Here is a 16,861-nt window from a genome sequence, read left to right on the forward strand (position 1 = left end):
ATGGATTTCAATTTTGGTCTTCCTATATCAAAACACAAATCTGTGGATTTTGTACTGTCCAACATTTCCCGCAAAGGTCTCAGGGGTGCGCAGATGGAAAAACAGAAGTGACCAAAAAAAAAAAAAAAATGGTGTAGGCAGGCATATTCATCACAGTTAAGATTTATTTCATTCAACATTTCACATTACAAATATTGAAAAATGATGCATACTGTTATATAAATAGTTGGCCGCAAACAATTAAATAACATTAGATTTCTTTTTCTTTTTCGTTTCACTAGCACTTCTACAGACCAACTCCTAGAAATATGGACATATCCGGATTACATAACTTAATCATTAGAAAGGAAAATACAAAAATAGGAACTTATAAAGTGAAATGACAATAAAAATTAAGGTGATATCTGAAGTAAAAAAATGCTATTAATAAATACAACAAACCTTCCCATACACAGTTAAAAACTATTGAAATCTTGCCATTAAGTAACATTAACAGACAAATATTTAAATATTTTTCCTTCAGAAAATGTGAACCATATATTGTGGAGCACAATATAGCAATTAGTAAAAACTAGACACTTTAACATATTAAAAGCTTCACCTCAAAAATATAACAAAAAATCTGATCAAAATTATAAAAATCAATTATACATTCCAATTAAAAATATACCAATGAACAGCTAAATACATTGTTGACCTAGTAATTACAATGCAATCAATCACAGTAGCTTAAAATAAACCAAAAAAATAAGCAAATGAGCACAAAAACCTTTTTTTTATGTTTGAAAAATAACTTCAATTATTTATATTAGTACAAATAGTTGGATTTCATTTCTTTCTCTTTTTTTTTTTACAAACACCAGCATGAAAAGGATTACATTAAACAGTAGAAAATGACTGTGAAAAAACATATTAACATCTTCTTTAATTAAATGTCTGCAATAATTAAAAATGGCATTTGAAAGAATTACATTGCAAAGAGTCTTTCGTCTGGAAAAAGGTTCAAAAGAAGTATTGCACATAACAACTTGAAAGTTTACTTGCAACATTTGTGTGTTTTTTTATTTGATTTTATTCTTTTCTTTTCTACCACATTCAAGTCTTTAAGCTCCCCTTCCTCCACGTAGGTCAAGTCTTCATTGTTTTGTTTTGTTTTTTTTTTTTAATCCGAATTTGTTTTCCTCTCAACAGTGTCGTAGAAAGATGCTCCAATCGGAAACGTTCAAAACTCGCCTTATTGGCGTTAGTGACGCGAGTCCCCGATGAGGTCTGCCAATGTGTGTGTGTGTGTGTGTGTGTGTGGGGGGGAGGGGTTGAGGTCGGGGTTCTCCTTAACAAGTCCAGAAACATTTGGTGCACACCACAACAGTTAATTTCCGAGCTAATTCACCTCATTTCCGAACTTTTTTTTTTTTGTCGTCATGCATGCTAAGGATTACGATAGGTGCTAGTTGGCAAGTTCAAGAATATAGATACTATATATATATATATATATATTTATAGTTTTTTTTTCTTCAAATATTAAAATAGCTAAACACCAAACATCCATTCTTGTGAAACGGGATTCCGCATTGAAGTGTCCGACGTTCTCTTTTTTGCAATGTACCACTTTGAGCGGATTTCCTCACATAGTGGCCGAGCGGGCGAGCGAGCGGTTAGAGGGGAGGTCTTTAGAAAAGCATTTACTCAACTTCCAAGTGAGAGAGAGAGAGAGAGAGAGGATGTCCTAAGTATAGATTGGGGAAGCTGCTTTCGACTATCTTGGGGGGAGGGGTTTCATAGGTGTGAGGTATTTTGGGGAGGCATCGATTATGGGAACGGAATCCAATTGGGTCTGATATGCGACTACAGATTAGGGGAAGTGTTTACTGGGGGGAGGCCTTCATATGCTTCACTGCAGATTGTGTCAATAGGCTGAAGGCATTTACTCGTCCTCAGGTTAGGGGAGGTCTTAACTATAGATTGGGGGAAGCATGCGACAAACTTGAGGGAGGCATTTAATAGGTGTGAGGTATTTGGCTGCATCAAATATGGGAGTTCGGCTGTATGAGGCATTATTTAAGAAGGCTTATTTATGCAAATATAGATTAGGGGAAGTGTTTAATGGGGGGGAGGCCTTCAAATGCTTTACTGTAGATCACGGGGAGACGGCGTCTAGGAAATGCCTCCAATTTACGCAATTTCCGGCGTCAAGGAAATGCCTCCAATTTACGCAATTTCAAGTTAGAGGAGGTCTTGACGATAGATTGGGGAAAGCGTCGAATGTTGGCTCCAGAGGGAGGCATTTAATAGGAGTGAGGCCTTTTATTTACTGCGTTGAAGATGAACAAATCTGTTGGGTGGGAGATGTCTGTTTTATAAATTGCACATCATCTTTATAACTAATAAGAACTATGTTCAATTGCGTCTTGGGTGAGGCTTTTTTTTTTTTGAATGAGGAGACCAAACGCAGATTGGCGGGGTGTTTAGAGGGAGGGAGGACTTCATTAATGCAGATGTAGAAGCCTTCATTAGTCGGGAGCCATCTTCTAGGAAAGTGCACCTTGTCAACTATGTTGGGGGAGGGGTCAAATGTGGAGAGGTCTGATGAGGTTGTTTACATTCAAATAAGGCCTTCATTTAACCGAAGGCCATTATTAGGGGAGGCCTTCGTTTATTCCATTGTAATTAAGAGGCGTTTACTGAACATTTGTCACTACCAAGTATACCCGCACTTTTACTCATCTGAGTCCTGTTTACATGCCTGAATAGGTGCTGCTGTTTTGGTTAGCAATTGCATTCAACGGGCTCAGCGCAGGAGAGGCCACTACCTGAGGAAATAAAGCGGCGATGGAGGCGAAAGTTTATGTTTAACAAGTTAGAAGATCACAACATTTTTTTTTTTTTGTCTTTTTAAACAATTCCGCGCCATGCTATTAGAAGGACTAGTCATCACCGAGTGGAAACATCAAGTGTGGGAAAAGCTAAAAAGACCAAAAGAGCAGATACAACTTTGGTCTCTCCTCGGCAAGATGCCACTTCGCACGTTTATATTGGAAAGAGTCCCCAGCACTGAAATGTATAAAAAGCATAATTGAAAATAATATAGATCTTGAAATCGCTCCGCTTGTTTTTTTTTTTTCTACTTGAAAATGAACATTTCCATATATGCAGATCTCTCAGTAACAAAAGTACAAAAGCTACCTTTCACAATGTGAAAAAATTGAGGTATTGCAAAAAGGAGTTTCCCCATATTTGTGAAAAATGTGCCTAAAATGACTGTCGGAAATAAAAAGAAAAAAAAAAAAGATATTTAGAAAAGTAGTGCATAATAAATGCTTTTATGTGCATGACAAAATAATTTAGCTAGAAAACACTGTTCCAAAAAATCAGCAGGCCGTGTATAAAATCATCTTCTCATCATCATCTCATTTTTGAACAGCAAATTCTTCACAAAGTTTGTGAAAATATCCCGGGTGCAAAAAGCCATATGAGGTGCCTCACTCGTGAGCAAAAAAAAAAAAAAAAAAAATCAAGTTTTCTCCGCGCTCCTCCATGTCTAAATTGGGAGGATTTCGTCCTTCCATTTTTCACTTCCAATGCGTGAATATATACTTTTAGGGGGAACTACCAGGAAGTCTAAATATGGTCGCCATTTACTGCACTACTGACTTTTTGTTGTAGTTAATGCCAATCTTTGGTTCTCTGGAGACCTTTGTGGGCGGGGCTAAAAATTGAACAGGAAATGAGCTACAATGCGAGCCACAGCCATCTTTGGTTTCCCAATCAGCTGGACTGTGTGTGTGTGTGTGTGTGTGTGTGTGTGCGTGCGTGTAAAGTAGCAGACTATCTTCAGTTATGCTTCAAAAACACATAAGATGCTGAGTAGGACTAGCTTGGCTAGAGGGAGGGAAAATGGAGGCCATATTTGAATAAACTGTTGGGGTTTTGATGTTGTTTTTACTTTTGGTGGCAGCCCCTTCAAAACAGCTACTTGCTCAGCTTTTTCTTTTGATTGGCTTTTCAGTTGTTAACCGGTATGGTCGGGTTCTAGGTGTAAAGTGAGGAAAGGGGTGGGGAGGGGGCCCGACCCACTCCCATTGCCATACATTCCCATAATGCACTCCGCGCGCGATCGCGTAGGTTTCCGTTAGAAAAATAAAAAGGTGACGACGAAGCTAGCGAGTACAAAAAAAGTGTGCGAGTAGCATCGTAGCTCCGCCTGGAAAAACACCACAACACGGGCAGGCGTTGGTGACTTGCTGTTTTTCTTCTTCTTTTTTTTTTTTAACTGCATCCGGCACATTAGCAGCTGAGTTTGAGGTATTAGTTTTTGCATGTCAAGATGGAAATCGAAATTATGACGCTTCAAGATCTTTTTTTTTTTTTCTGAGTGAAAGAGAGAGAGAGAGAGAGAGAGCGAACGCGTGTGGTTGGCTTTCAGGGTTTCGCTATCCTGTGCCGCTAGCTAATAAAACAGCTTTGGTTATCAACTAAGGGTATTCTGGTATATTCTAGAACGTGAAATAAGTGCACTCTTCATCAGCAACACCTTTTTTTCTTTTCAATTCACATTTACTCTAAAGCCTCTGCCTCAAAATAATTTAAAATGTCAAATCAAAGTATTCCTTTGTGGGGGGGGGCTCTTGTAAAAAAAAAAAAAACAAATCTAATCTGAATAGCAGAGTACCATAGCACACTTGGACTTTACTAAATGTTTTTTTTTGGGGGGGGAACAATCATTTAAAAGAAAAAAAATAAACATGTGACACTTTTCCTCCTTGCTGGACATACTTCCATAGAAATCCTGTTTTCTCATGTGAAAAATAAATATGAACTAATTTTATCTTTTGAGCAAAAAGGAACCAGCAACAGAAAAGTGCATTTATTCATTAAATGATTTAGCGACTCCTGCACTACCTTGCCATCCTGCTGGCCGCCGCTCAGTTCCAGCGGAAGGAGATGTGACGCGGTCGGTCGCCGCCCTCTTTGACCAGCGGCTTGTGGAACTCGCGGCCGGCGCGCGAGTGGATAGCCGCCCAGCAGTACTCGCAGTAATACTGCAGGCAGGTGACGTTGGCGCAGAAGAAGGGCGCAAACTTTCCGCCGCAGCGAGTCCCCTGGCACTCGTCGCACAACTGGTCGTCCAGCACGTATGGCTTCACTTCCACCTGCGGGCGGACCGGAGAAAGGCCGGAGAATGGGTTTAAGAAGTCCTTGGATGTGGTCAAATGTCATGGCGACGAATTTGTTATTTAATACAAACAATATTTCTACTATCTATGCTAGCTTTTGATGACGGACAAAACAGAAATTGCTCTTCCACTAGAGCGGTGCGTTATCATATTGCACTAACACTAGTGGTTGGTGGGCTCCCTCTAGCGGTAGTATGAAGAATAACATGTTGAGTTGTAATTTTATTTGAATACATTTGCACCATAACTATCCTTTCTACTCTTTACCTTTCACCTCTCTAAACATAGTATTAATGTTAAAACTGTACATTGTACTACATTGGCTTACAATATAAATGAACTTTGGAGCGAAATTTTAGGATCAAATTCTGGTATTTCCTTTGGTAGTGTCTAAGACACACCGACACACAAAACAGAATACATTTCATCTTACATGAACTCTTCCTATTTTTTTGTGTTCATATCTGAAAGTTATATATTTTTTGCGTATTAAGTGTGTTTCAGATTTCCCACATTGCCAGCGATCAGTGAACACCTCGCCACTGTAATGTTGAATGTGCTCAAAGCAGTTGTTTTTCTTTTTCCTCGCCATGCCGTTCAAGTTCATTTCACTATAAATACCAGCAATTTATAATTGTGTGTATAAGGCAAAAGACCGCAAGTGATAAACGACTCAAGTGGAATACCTTTCCGTGTTCTCTAACCGGAGCTCTCGGCTGCATACCTCGCCACTTTTAATTGAATCGGCTGGAGATAAAACTTTGACATGATCCTATCCTATCATATTCCTCTTTGTGAACAATCCTGAGTCCTCTGCGCCCACAGTAGTGTAAACTGTTTTCCAATTAATTCTATGTTTGTGAAATATGAATTAAGCGGCAAAATCGACAAAAAGTATCCGCCATCGGACATTTCGGAAAATGAAAACAAATAAATCGAGCGGAAGATCCCATTATGCTACGCTTTTGATAAGTTGTCAACTCCGTACTTGTCACCTAAACACACATTAGTGAAAGTCGAGCCGAAGCGTGAAAAATTGTACAAAAATGTGAGGCGAGATCACATTTCTTTCCACCAACCCGTTTATCGATTTCTCCATGCTGCAGCTGCACAAAGCGAGCACTGATAGCAGCAATGTAGCTTTGCTGATTAGAGAAGGCGACCCGCCCAGCTCCTTTCGGGTACTTCAGCTCAGGATCTGTGTCGATGCCGGCGTAGCAGACGCCGCCGTACAGACGGTCCATGATCATGGCCAGCTCCACTGTCAAAGAGAACCGTATTGCAACAAATCAACAACTTGACTCACTACAAACACACTAAAGGGAAAAATCAAAGATTTTATATTATAAGCTGAATATTACAGAAAAAAAGGAAAAAATGTTGTAAACAGGCTGTTGCAAATTGTTAAGTTTCACAATTTGAATTGAAATACTTGAATAATTTAAATTCTACAAATTGACTGAGATACGTACACTTTATGATTTGGGATGACTTTTTGTTTTCAAGAGTTCATAGCTTGAATTTCTTGTCCTCTTAATGTTCTGAGACCATTTTGTTTAGGTGTTTCCACACTTTTGACTGATTCGTGGAAAATGATTGCATCACAAGTAGGTTTGAGGGAGCAGACATTCGGAAAAAAGACCCATCAAATTTAAAACCTCTCCATATAAGCTCGCATTCAAATATTAAAATGTTGCTTTATAATTGAATAACAGTTGTTTTGAAACCGAAACATTTGTATGCGGATTGCAGCTTACAGGGAGCGGTGAAACACTAAAAACGAAAGCTGATTAATTCTTTGACATGGCATTTTCAAATCCTTCATTCATCTGATTTGAGGATTAAGTATAATTTCGAAGGGTAATTAAAGGTTTGAGTTTGGAAAATTCAATTAGGACTTTTACACTGTAATAGATATCAGTGCAGGACAATCTAAACACACACGCAGACACAATTAGGATTAAAACCGTATTTCCTAAGAGTTCCTGTTCCAAAAGAGGCCACGAAGAGTACAGAGGAAGGTAAAATGCGATGATTTCAGCAATTGGGCCACGCCGAGCGTGAGCATTTGCACCCTGACTCAAGCCTATCACGTGTCTGAACACCAGCGAGCGTTTGCTTACAGCTGACATTTCAAAGGCTGGCAGCGAAGCAATTAAGCAAATGTCGGAACACATGAGCGGGGATAAAGCGCTGAGATCGCGCTGATCAAAGCCGAGTTCAACATGAAGAGCGCAACAAAAAAGTGGTTGGAGTCCAGAGAGGAAAGCGGGACAGATTGCACATACATCTGCACTTCATACGCGCCTTATGTTTCTGTTAGAATAGACATCAAGCTGGGCTCAAAATTAACACGGAGTAAATTTGATGCCGGATTCCTTTGTATTCTCAGTTGGCAAAAATGGTAACTGACAAAGCTAATGCCTTAGAAAGCCAAATGCATCAAATTCACACCTTACACAATGTAAATGTTTCCACGGGGATTACAAATGGCAAGATTTACTCCTAGAACAAATATATTCCGCTTTGAAATGAACCCATTAACCCGCTCGAGTCTCACATTATTGCTTTCAGACATCGGTTAAAGGAAATGCTAGTTTTGTTTGTTTGTGGCATTTTGAATGCCTATGATTGGTGGGTTAAAATGGTCTTTTTTTTAAAAGGTGTGCATAAAAATGCATTCACATTGGTAGATTGCCTTCTCTAAAACCATCATGGGTTTGTAAACATGCCCCCCCGGTTCGCTTTGTGTACTTTCAGCCAAAATGCGTCACAACAAACATGTGACGTTTCTCTCTCTAACGTGAGAATCACGAGCATGAGAAAACAGGAAGTTGGTTTTGCAGAGAGGAGTACTGAGATTTAGGAAAAATGGAAACGTTTGTCCGAAACAAAAAAACAAAAATGAGAACAGAAAAAAATAAATAATAAAAACACTTCTTAAACAAAATTAGCCACAAGAAAAAGTGGCTCATTTTAATGTGCTCCACTTTTTTGGCAAATGTCATTAAAATGTAGTATTTATAACAACGGCAGGTTTATTTTTTATTCTTTGATTGACATGGCAACCACAAGAATGGAAGATGTAAGTCTAGTAGGTATTGTAAACATAAGTAAGTGGACCATTTATTGTATTGAAGTAAAATATCAAAGTAATTTCACTCACATCTTTGTTCTTGTTATACGTATACCACCAGCTGTTACAGACTGACAGGAAGCTGACGTTATGTAGGCATTTGCAGTTATTACCATTTAGTGCGACATTTAATTTCTTTCCGACTTTGAACTACGCATCTGCATTTGAATGCAACGCGTGAACTACATTCATAGTTAGCAGCTAGTGCAAACGCTAGAGACTTGTGTTGCACGACAGTGTAATCGTTGAACGGTTTCTTAGCATCCCTAATCAGTGATTGAATGTTTTGTTTTGCTTTAAATAGCAGTGTGTTGATGTTGGTAGCCTTGTGACGTGACGGCAATAAAAATTGAGTCATGAGGACTTGAGCCTAGCGGCTCCGCTAACACAGTTACGGAGGGCAACTTCAAAATAAAAGCCTACAAGAGTTGTCGCGTTGTTGTTCATGTATTATTTGGTGTTTGTTTTGAAGTTGGCCGCTGCAATATGCCGTTGGCATGTGACGTGATGTTGTTTGCCTTCCCTGGCAGGTTTTTTTTTTTTTTAGCATTCACATAGTGCCAAGAAAGACATTTAAATATATCGTTTAAATATCCACAAGGGAGGTCCTTCTACCTGCACGGAGCGGGCGAGGGACACCTCCGACAAAAATGGTTTTCCTTGGGTCCAAAGGCTGAGATCCGTCCATCACAAAATCACTGTCGTTCAGGTTCCAAGGCCGGATTTGGACCTGTCACACATAACGTCAACACCTCTCTTAAACTGTGAACTATTTTGAAACCAGATGAGATAAACTAGTGGGAGTTTGTCAAGGAGGTCCACTGACCGGTTTGTCTTTGATGGTAGGACTGGAGACGCACAGGTAGAGCTTGCCGTCCTCCTCGATGCAGGCGTCAATCAGAGCCTGCACAGAGCTCTCGTCCTGGAAGAGCAGGAAGGCGTAGCCTGCGCAAAGTCACAACCATTTTTAAGCCACGCTTTTCCCGGCAGAGTGCCCGACAAAAACTGGTATTTTCAATCTACCTTTTGGGGGGAAATAAGACTTGCTCTCGGCTTTATGGGGCCAGTCGACAAAAAGGTGTCCAAAACGCCGGAAACTGGCAGTTATCTCATCTATAACAAAACAAGAAAAATGTGTAAGGTGATTACAAGATTTACAATTTATATAGGATTGTGCCAAGCTTTTTTGTTACACAGAGAATAATTTGTAAGTTAAAAAAAATGTAGTAATGGTATGCAAAAACATAGTGAAGGGTCAGTTTTATTTATTTCCGAACAAAACAGGGATGATGTTAAATTTAGATTGGCTCAGTGGTGCAGTGGTTAGCACGTCCGCCTCACAGTTCAGGGACCCCAGATTTCGCATGTTCTTCCCGAGCCCGCGTGGGTTCACTCCAGTTTCCTCCCATACTCCAAAAAAAAAAACCATGCATGGCAGATGTACTGGACATACTAAATTGCTCTTCAGTGTGATGGGTGTGTGAATGATTGTTTGTTTCTGAGTGCCCTGCAATTGGCTTGCAACCAGTTCAGGGTGTCCGCCACCTACTGCCCAAAATCAGCTGTGATAGGCACCAGCAAGCCTGAGACCCCTGTGAGGATAAGCTCTCGAAAATGAATGGATGGAAATTGGATACATACTATTGTTTTATATTGTGATTTTGGATTCCTTATTTCGATTTCACAACTACACTAATTATCAATGTGCTTAAGCAAAACATAAAAAATCTCACACTCATGTGTTGTTCCCATGAGAAAAAGATATTTTAGACGAATTAGGGTAAAATCCTTCTGTGATGGCCCAGAAATGCCAAAAGTCAGATGCGAATGTACCTTCATCTATATCTGGAGGCAATCCTCCCACAAAGACCTTGCGTGAGTAGCGCTCTACGCGTTCGCCGTTCTGGTGAGGAAAGCAGTGTGGAGAGCCCAAGCCCGCCAGACCCTGATCGCCGCGTTCGTCGTCTGGGAAGCCGTCCTCCATGGGAAAGAGGGAGGAATGCCCTGAAAGAAAAGGAAGCAGAGGGAAAGAGTGATTTCCTGTGGAGAGAGCTCAGCAACGTTTTTAATCTGACATCCTTCGGAACTAAATATCAGCACCACCATCTGCCAGTGGCTTCAAAATACATTGCTTGTTTCAGAGTTGTGTTCCAGACACAAGACAGAAAATCCACATAATGGATTGTCTATTTTAAAAAATATTTATTTGAGCTTTACAATACCCGGTGCCCACAATTTCTTAACACTGTTTTATGCAGCCGATTATCGGATTCTGGTACTCATCATCCATGAGTGAAATTGAGCAATATTGCTACAGAAAAAAAGAGCAAAAATGATTCAGGAGAATAAAAAAAAGAGTGTATATTTTCGAAGTACGACAATTTTTTGGGTGATATTAAACGAATGTCTTTTAACGTTGGATGACTTTGCTGACGTGCTGCCGCCTTTTCGGGTGCTCATGCATTTCATGTATTTGAAGACAGATTTTGCAACAGCCTTTATTTTTCATCAAATTCTTCCCCACACTCGAGGCACCGCTGCCAGTTTGCAGCACTATCCTAACACTTGTTTATTTCGGTGAGGTGTCCATGTTGTTAATGCCCAAAAAAATGTAAACATATTTTTAAAAAATAAATAACTGAAAAATCTGTGACACAGCAGGGCCAACAGGTGTTGGATTACTGCCACGTCATCAAGAAAAGAAAACTGGAAAACACGTTTTTCTGCATACTTTTTCAAGCTTACCAAACTGGTGAGCAAGCATGCACATGAAACACACACAAGCTGCCTTCGAGCCGACATAGCTTGACAGAGGATTGCGTGTGCTGTGTTGTAGGGGTTAAGCCCTCCCTTGCCTATGCCTGCTCCGATACAACCTGCCCTGAGCTGCTTTGTGAAGATTTATGCCAGGGAGTTAGCTCAGCCACAGCTTACACTATGCGCCGCACTGTGGCAAGTGAGTCCAGTGTGTTTCTGGGCGGCATTACATTTCAGATGAACACTAACAAGCTTGCAATATTCTTGCACAACATGCGTGTGTATAAATATGTTAAGCAGTCCAAGATGGAATTTGCAAACTTCTGACACTTGAACAACCATGCAAATGGCAGATCACTGGAAGCGTTGAACCAAAAGCCAATCAAAGCAGAACAAAATGACTTCACGTCACAAAGCAATAGTGAGATGGACAGAGTGGACTTTATGCGGGTACGTCCGTGATTATGTTGTTACCTCGTCTTCGGCTATAACTCCTGGCTGCATGTGAATTCAAAGAAGAGGGTGATTATAAAGGATGCACAGTACATTTTAGCAAGAAGCATGCCAGGTGCTTGTGTGACAGTGGAAAGAGTATTTCCCGCCATTTTGATTCATTCATTAGATATGGCAATAAAGCAGCATGATAGTTTGTATGTGAGGCTTGACGAATACAAATAAAGAACATGTGAAACAATTACGCCACTATTAAAAATGTATACACTAACTGCTTTGATCAAATATCAGTAGTCTGATTTCATTCAAAGTCACACATCAGTTGATAACTACTGGTAAATAAGGGCATGTGAAATGGTTACAATGTCTTGCCGTCTCCATTCTATAGTGCTTATCCGATTCAGGTTTGCAGGCTGCTGGAGCTTATCCCAGCTAACTTCAGCCTACAGCCGATACTTCACCTCTCTGAGGCCACAAATACACTCATTCACACACACACACACACACAGTCACTACGTGGGGACTGAAAACACATTACCTGCACAAAAACGTCGGCGAGTGAACCAATACATTATTAGTGACCCATGCATATTTTAGATGGGTCCATTACCATCATTCTCTATGAATTGTGACAACATCTATGATCAAACAATGAAACCTCGAAAATGGAGCACATCAGTTTCATGGCATTAATTGACTGACGGGTTGGTTTTGGTATTGGTAAATTTCAAAACAAATCTCACATAGAAAGTCATTTTGAGTTAACAAAATTTGTGTCAGGTTCAGGAAATGTTTACTACTGGATGTTAAATGAAGATTCTAATATCCAGGAATGACATATAAACATAGACAGAGTTAAACAGTAATTATATTTGTTGAATGGTAACGGCATCATTACGTGAGGTATAACAAACAATTTCGGCAAATAAAGTATCTACAACAGCAAGTTTAAACTGCAAATATACTGTACCACAAACTGAGTCCAACGCAATTCTGTAACACTGTTACCCTTAAAAATAAATAGCAAATGCTAAACTTAGCTTCTCTGACAGTCAAGTATATTTTATTTATATAGATGGGGAAAAGGAAAAACTCCCTATAAGGGAAACAACTCGGTCGGTTGGGTTTAGAAGTGCAGAAAGAACAGAAAAAAATGAGAACAATAGGCAACAATAACTTGTCTCATGAAAGTCCAATGATGACAGCAAGAACAACATTCAGTATTGTTCATAGTCTCTATAGATATATCACTTCAACAATACTTCCTTAACACCCATTACAAATTCCTAAAAGCCTTGTGTTGGCATCCTCTTGAACCATAAAAAAATAAAAAAGCACAAAGTTATTCTTTGTTTTTCAAGGTCTAATTGAGGAAATACTTTCAAGAACAAACTAGTACTGGTTGAACGTACCCTACAAGAAAAAAACACCTTCAACACACTTTTCTTAAGCCTTTGAATGAGAAACAATGTCTAAGCCTTCGACTGGTAGTGTAGGGTCCACTTTAAGATGTTACAGTTATCAAGTCCATGACTGATACGTGACCACCGCGTCTAGAAAGCTTGAGTGACACAATAGCGCTTATCATTCTGAGAGCACAATAGCGTTCCTTAAACTTGTTCTGAACGCGTGCAGAGCTTGCAGCAGCGAGCCATCTACAATGAGTTGCAACTAAGAGAGGATGAAGAGGCCTGAATACACACAAGCACTAATCTCCTAGCTCCCACGGTGAACTTTCCAACCCAGATGGACATTAACTCTGGGGGAAGGTCAAAAGGGGGGAATGGGAGTGTGACAGACAGAGCGAGCGAAAGAAGGAAGCAGATTGAAACGAATCAGAGTTCTATAAAAAGATGAGCGTGTGCAAGAGAGGAAAAATAGATTGGAAAGATGCAGAAGCAAAAAGAGGCTGGGGGTGGGGGAGGGATATGCGCAGCCTGCGAGGCCTGCCTATCCGCTGGCACCATCTGTCTCAGGGCTCCATGACAGCTCCTGACCACGTGATCCACCCATGTGACCAGCGGATCGTGAACAAACTACTGGCATTGCCCTTTTGCATCCTGGCCCTGAATTCAGACAGCAAAAATACGCTTGATAGCAAAATATTCCACTGCTGCATGACACATAATCAGAGTTTTATGTTAAAAGCACATTTTAGGTTTTATATAACAAATACTGTCCCATCAGGGGCCATGTCATTTTTTTTTTTTATGACAGTCTACTGAGGGTCATACCAAATTTACAAAAAAATCATTGTGGGTGGGGTTTAATGCTTTTGCTCAGTTTATCTGAGGTGTTTCTAAAATTGCACGGTAGGCTTTGGTGTAGAGTAGCGAGCTGTAAAGATGACATTGGAGTCTTTAAGACTTCATTCCAAATCTCGACGTGTCCATGTAAACCAAAACCTGAGTTGGTCGACATACGTACCATTCAGGGGCAGCGGGTTGTCCCCGCCAGGATGGGGGAACCCCAGACGACCTGCACAGGGAGACACACAATGGTCATATTTAATATGGCCCCTACATGCACCATTTATGGTGGAAAAAGTGTACATTCAGATTGGCATTTGAAGCTAACTGGAATGCTGCTAAATGAGACAAAGACATCTGCCAAAACCTAAAAAGATATCTGACATGGAAGCTTGAAAAACCCTAACATACCAGGTGGGGTGACACTCCAGGCCTTTAGGTGGCAGAAATGGGACATAAACCTTCATCTTGAGCTTTTTGCTTTTCAACAATTGACCAAGTATATATTTTTAATCGTTTACTCAAAATGAAACTTCAAGTCAGAAAAGTGGTTTTCATTTCAATTTTGATTAAAATTTGAAATTCGAACAGTCGTAACAATAAAATATTTAACTCTGGCATCCTATTGACTTCCTGTGCCAGCTCAACTGCTAACTTTGCAACTAAACAGTGAGGAGAGTCAATTACATTTTGTGCACTCTGCAAAGACAACTATATTAGTTACACATCTTATTTTAGCGGTCAGGTGACCTGCACAAGGCCCCACAAATGTTGCCAGAGTATAGTGCTGATGGGCAGAACTACATCAAGAGTTTTAACATTTTTTTTTTCTGAGGTGATCAAATAAACGCCTGCAACAGTGAGTCAGACAAAGTAGTTTTGTTCACAAATGGTATTTAAAGCTTAAACAGAGTACTAGCCTTTAAAAAAGAAGCATATTATTAATTTGATTTTACGTTAATCGTCACATTTTACTTACGTAAACATGCGTAATGCTAACAACTATTTTAGGTCTTGGCATTAAACTTATAAATTTTATTTTGGCTTTTTATTTGGCTTTTTTGTGGTGATATGAAAGAAGGGTCTTGTTGATAGAAGACAGAACGAATAACGGCCAGCTGAAATCAAACTATTGACAGAAAGCCCAACATTAACTGAGCAATATAATTTGATTTATTGCTCATGCTCCTTATATGCTGCAGCTTTGCCTCTAAAAAAACCTTTCCTGTAAAGATTTTGCTGTTCATTTATTTTTAGCCAGTGTATTTTTATTCACAATTCTCACAATTGTGTTATAAGAAAATTCACTCGACATCACTAATGTTGGTAAAAGATTTCATGACCGCAACTCTTTGATAAGGGGAACTAATTAAACCTCTATACATTAATTTCCTTAAAAAATTATGTTAAAGTGTCGAGACATGATACAACCACCTGTGTTACTAAACTGTGGCAATTTGAAGGTTCCACTGTACTTCAGCCAAGACTGGGAAGGCATTTTTCAGCAGAAAAGCGCAATATGCTCAGAAGTTGTTGACTTGAATATGACCGTTTTCTGAGTGTTCTATTAAGCGTGGCAACGCTTTACCTCCACATCAATCTCATTAGAACTGTGAGAAACCAACCCATCTCTCTCTCTCTCTCCCTAATCGACATCCATTTCCCAGTCTGAACCTCTCATATTGCGGGCCTCCTGTCAGACATGTCCCACTTGCCAGGCCCATAAAAAACAACACAACTCCAATACGCATGTTGTGATGCCAAACAAGCTTCAAAGTTATGCAAGCCCTGCTTTCCGCACTGCTGGGGGATAATGAGATGAAAACGCTGAAATAGTACAAGCATTGTTGTACGGACAGCGAGTGCCCTATGATTGGTGCATTCCAACGCCTCTGTCACATGGAAGTCTGAAAGCCCCTCCCTCACAATATGGTTAAGGCGCCCGCCTGTATGAAAGAGATGGGGCGCATAAAATGAGACCTAGATTTACGAAATCAGGACGGACCGCCCCTGGTTTAAAGCAATGCCGCCAAATATTGAGATTTTTTTTTTTTAATCAGTTGAACCCCGAGGCCACACAATGTTATGCTGTAAAAGATAATGCAGCAATGCTCATAGATAACTAGGATGCAACCAAAACTGGTCAACTGGATGTTAATCGTTCATGAGAAGTATGTGGTCTAGCACGAAAAACTCATGTCAACAGGGTGGGGTGCATCCATCGCGTGAACTCTCCTTGGGTGCCGCTACTTTACATGTCCTCAATCGACATGCATGCAAAAGCACACACATAACACGTTGGTGCTCATCTGCGTGGATGAGTGGTGGGCATGCAGAACAGAGAGATCCTTTCTGTCAGTCAACACAATGCTGGAAGCCATTCAAAGCCACGTGCACAGATGACATTTTGTCTCCCCTGTTCTTTTATTCCTCACAATGCTTGGTCCAAATTACAAATATGTCTCAATGTACATGAATTCCATTTGATGTTCCCATCTGGGACGCAAAGAGGAGAGATTAGGACAGCAAATGGGAGTCACTACTGTTGAGAAACTGCAGCAGTTTCAGTGTAATCTACTATGTAAACTCTGTACAAACGTAAAATCCTGTTTGGAATTATGTAAAAGGCAAAACAAACTGAGCGAGTTTGCAAAACATGCGGCTGTGAGGCTGAATCTGGCGTGATGTGTCATGTGAAAGCAGCAGAGAAAGAGGCACTGTCGTAGAGAAAATGTGATGAGGGTTGCCTGAAGAGAGCTAAAATGAGAGTAATGTGTTTCTGCCTTAAAACACCAAGTGGTTCTCTGAATTTTTAGAGTAGTACATTGAAAATGTGTTTGAAAAAAAATGTGATCCATAATTAAGAAGACTAATCAGCATCATATATAATCAATTTGTTCAGGCAAGGTTTTCACTAGTAATTACAATTTTGCTGAGATGCTTGTATTTGGAATAATTTGTTCCACAGTTTAAATTATTTCATGTAACTTTGTATAATTGTACAAGCATGGCCAAGCATTCCAAAAACATTTCTGGTAGGTCCATTGGACAATGCAAATCACCTGTACATTTTGATCATGAGTAAAAACTAT

General features: G+C 39.9%; 1 protein-coding gene across 3 annotated transcripts in view; it reads right to left on the minus strand.

Moving 5' to 3' along the window:
• Positions 1-144: 144 nt before the first annotated feature.
• Positions 145-16,861, minus strand: part of cpeb4b (cytoplasmic polyadenylation element binding protein 4b) — a 30,487-nt gene continuing 13,770 nt past the window's right edge. Inside the window, exons 4-11 of one of the 3 annotated variants that reach the window (XM_088440009.1) lie at positions 13,948-13,998; positions 11,542-11,565; positions 10,144-10,314; positions 9,334-9,423; positions 9,137-9,255; positions 8,926-9,040; positions 6,254-6,435; positions 145-5,150 (exon numbers count right to left, since the gene is read on the minus strand). In XM_088440009.1, the coding sequence (XP_088296135.1) occupies positions 4,923-5,150; positions 6,254-6,435; positions 8,926-9,040; positions 9,137-9,255; positions 9,334-9,423; positions 10,144-10,314; positions 11,542-11,565; positions 13,948-13,998 (980 nt within the window). In that variant the 3' untranslated portion in view covers positions 145-4,922. The remainder of the gene's footprint in view (positions 5,151-6,253; positions 6,436-8,925; positions 9,041-9,136; positions 9,256-9,333; positions 9,424-10,143; positions 10,315-11,541; positions 11,566-13,947; positions 13,999-16,861) is intronic. The other 2 variants (XM_088440010.1, XM_088440011.1) reach the window with 2 other exon arrangements.

Source organism: Hippichthys cyanospilos, chromosome 18 (assembly GCF_059441005.1).
Source record: "Hippichthys cyanospilos isolate Australia breed blue-spotted pipefish chromosome 18, RoL_Hcya_1.0, whole genome shotgun sequence".
NCBI classification, from domain to species: domain Eukaryota; kingdom Metazoa; phylum Chordata; class Actinopteri; order Syngnathiformes; family Syngnathidae; genus Hippichthys; species Hippichthys cyanospilos.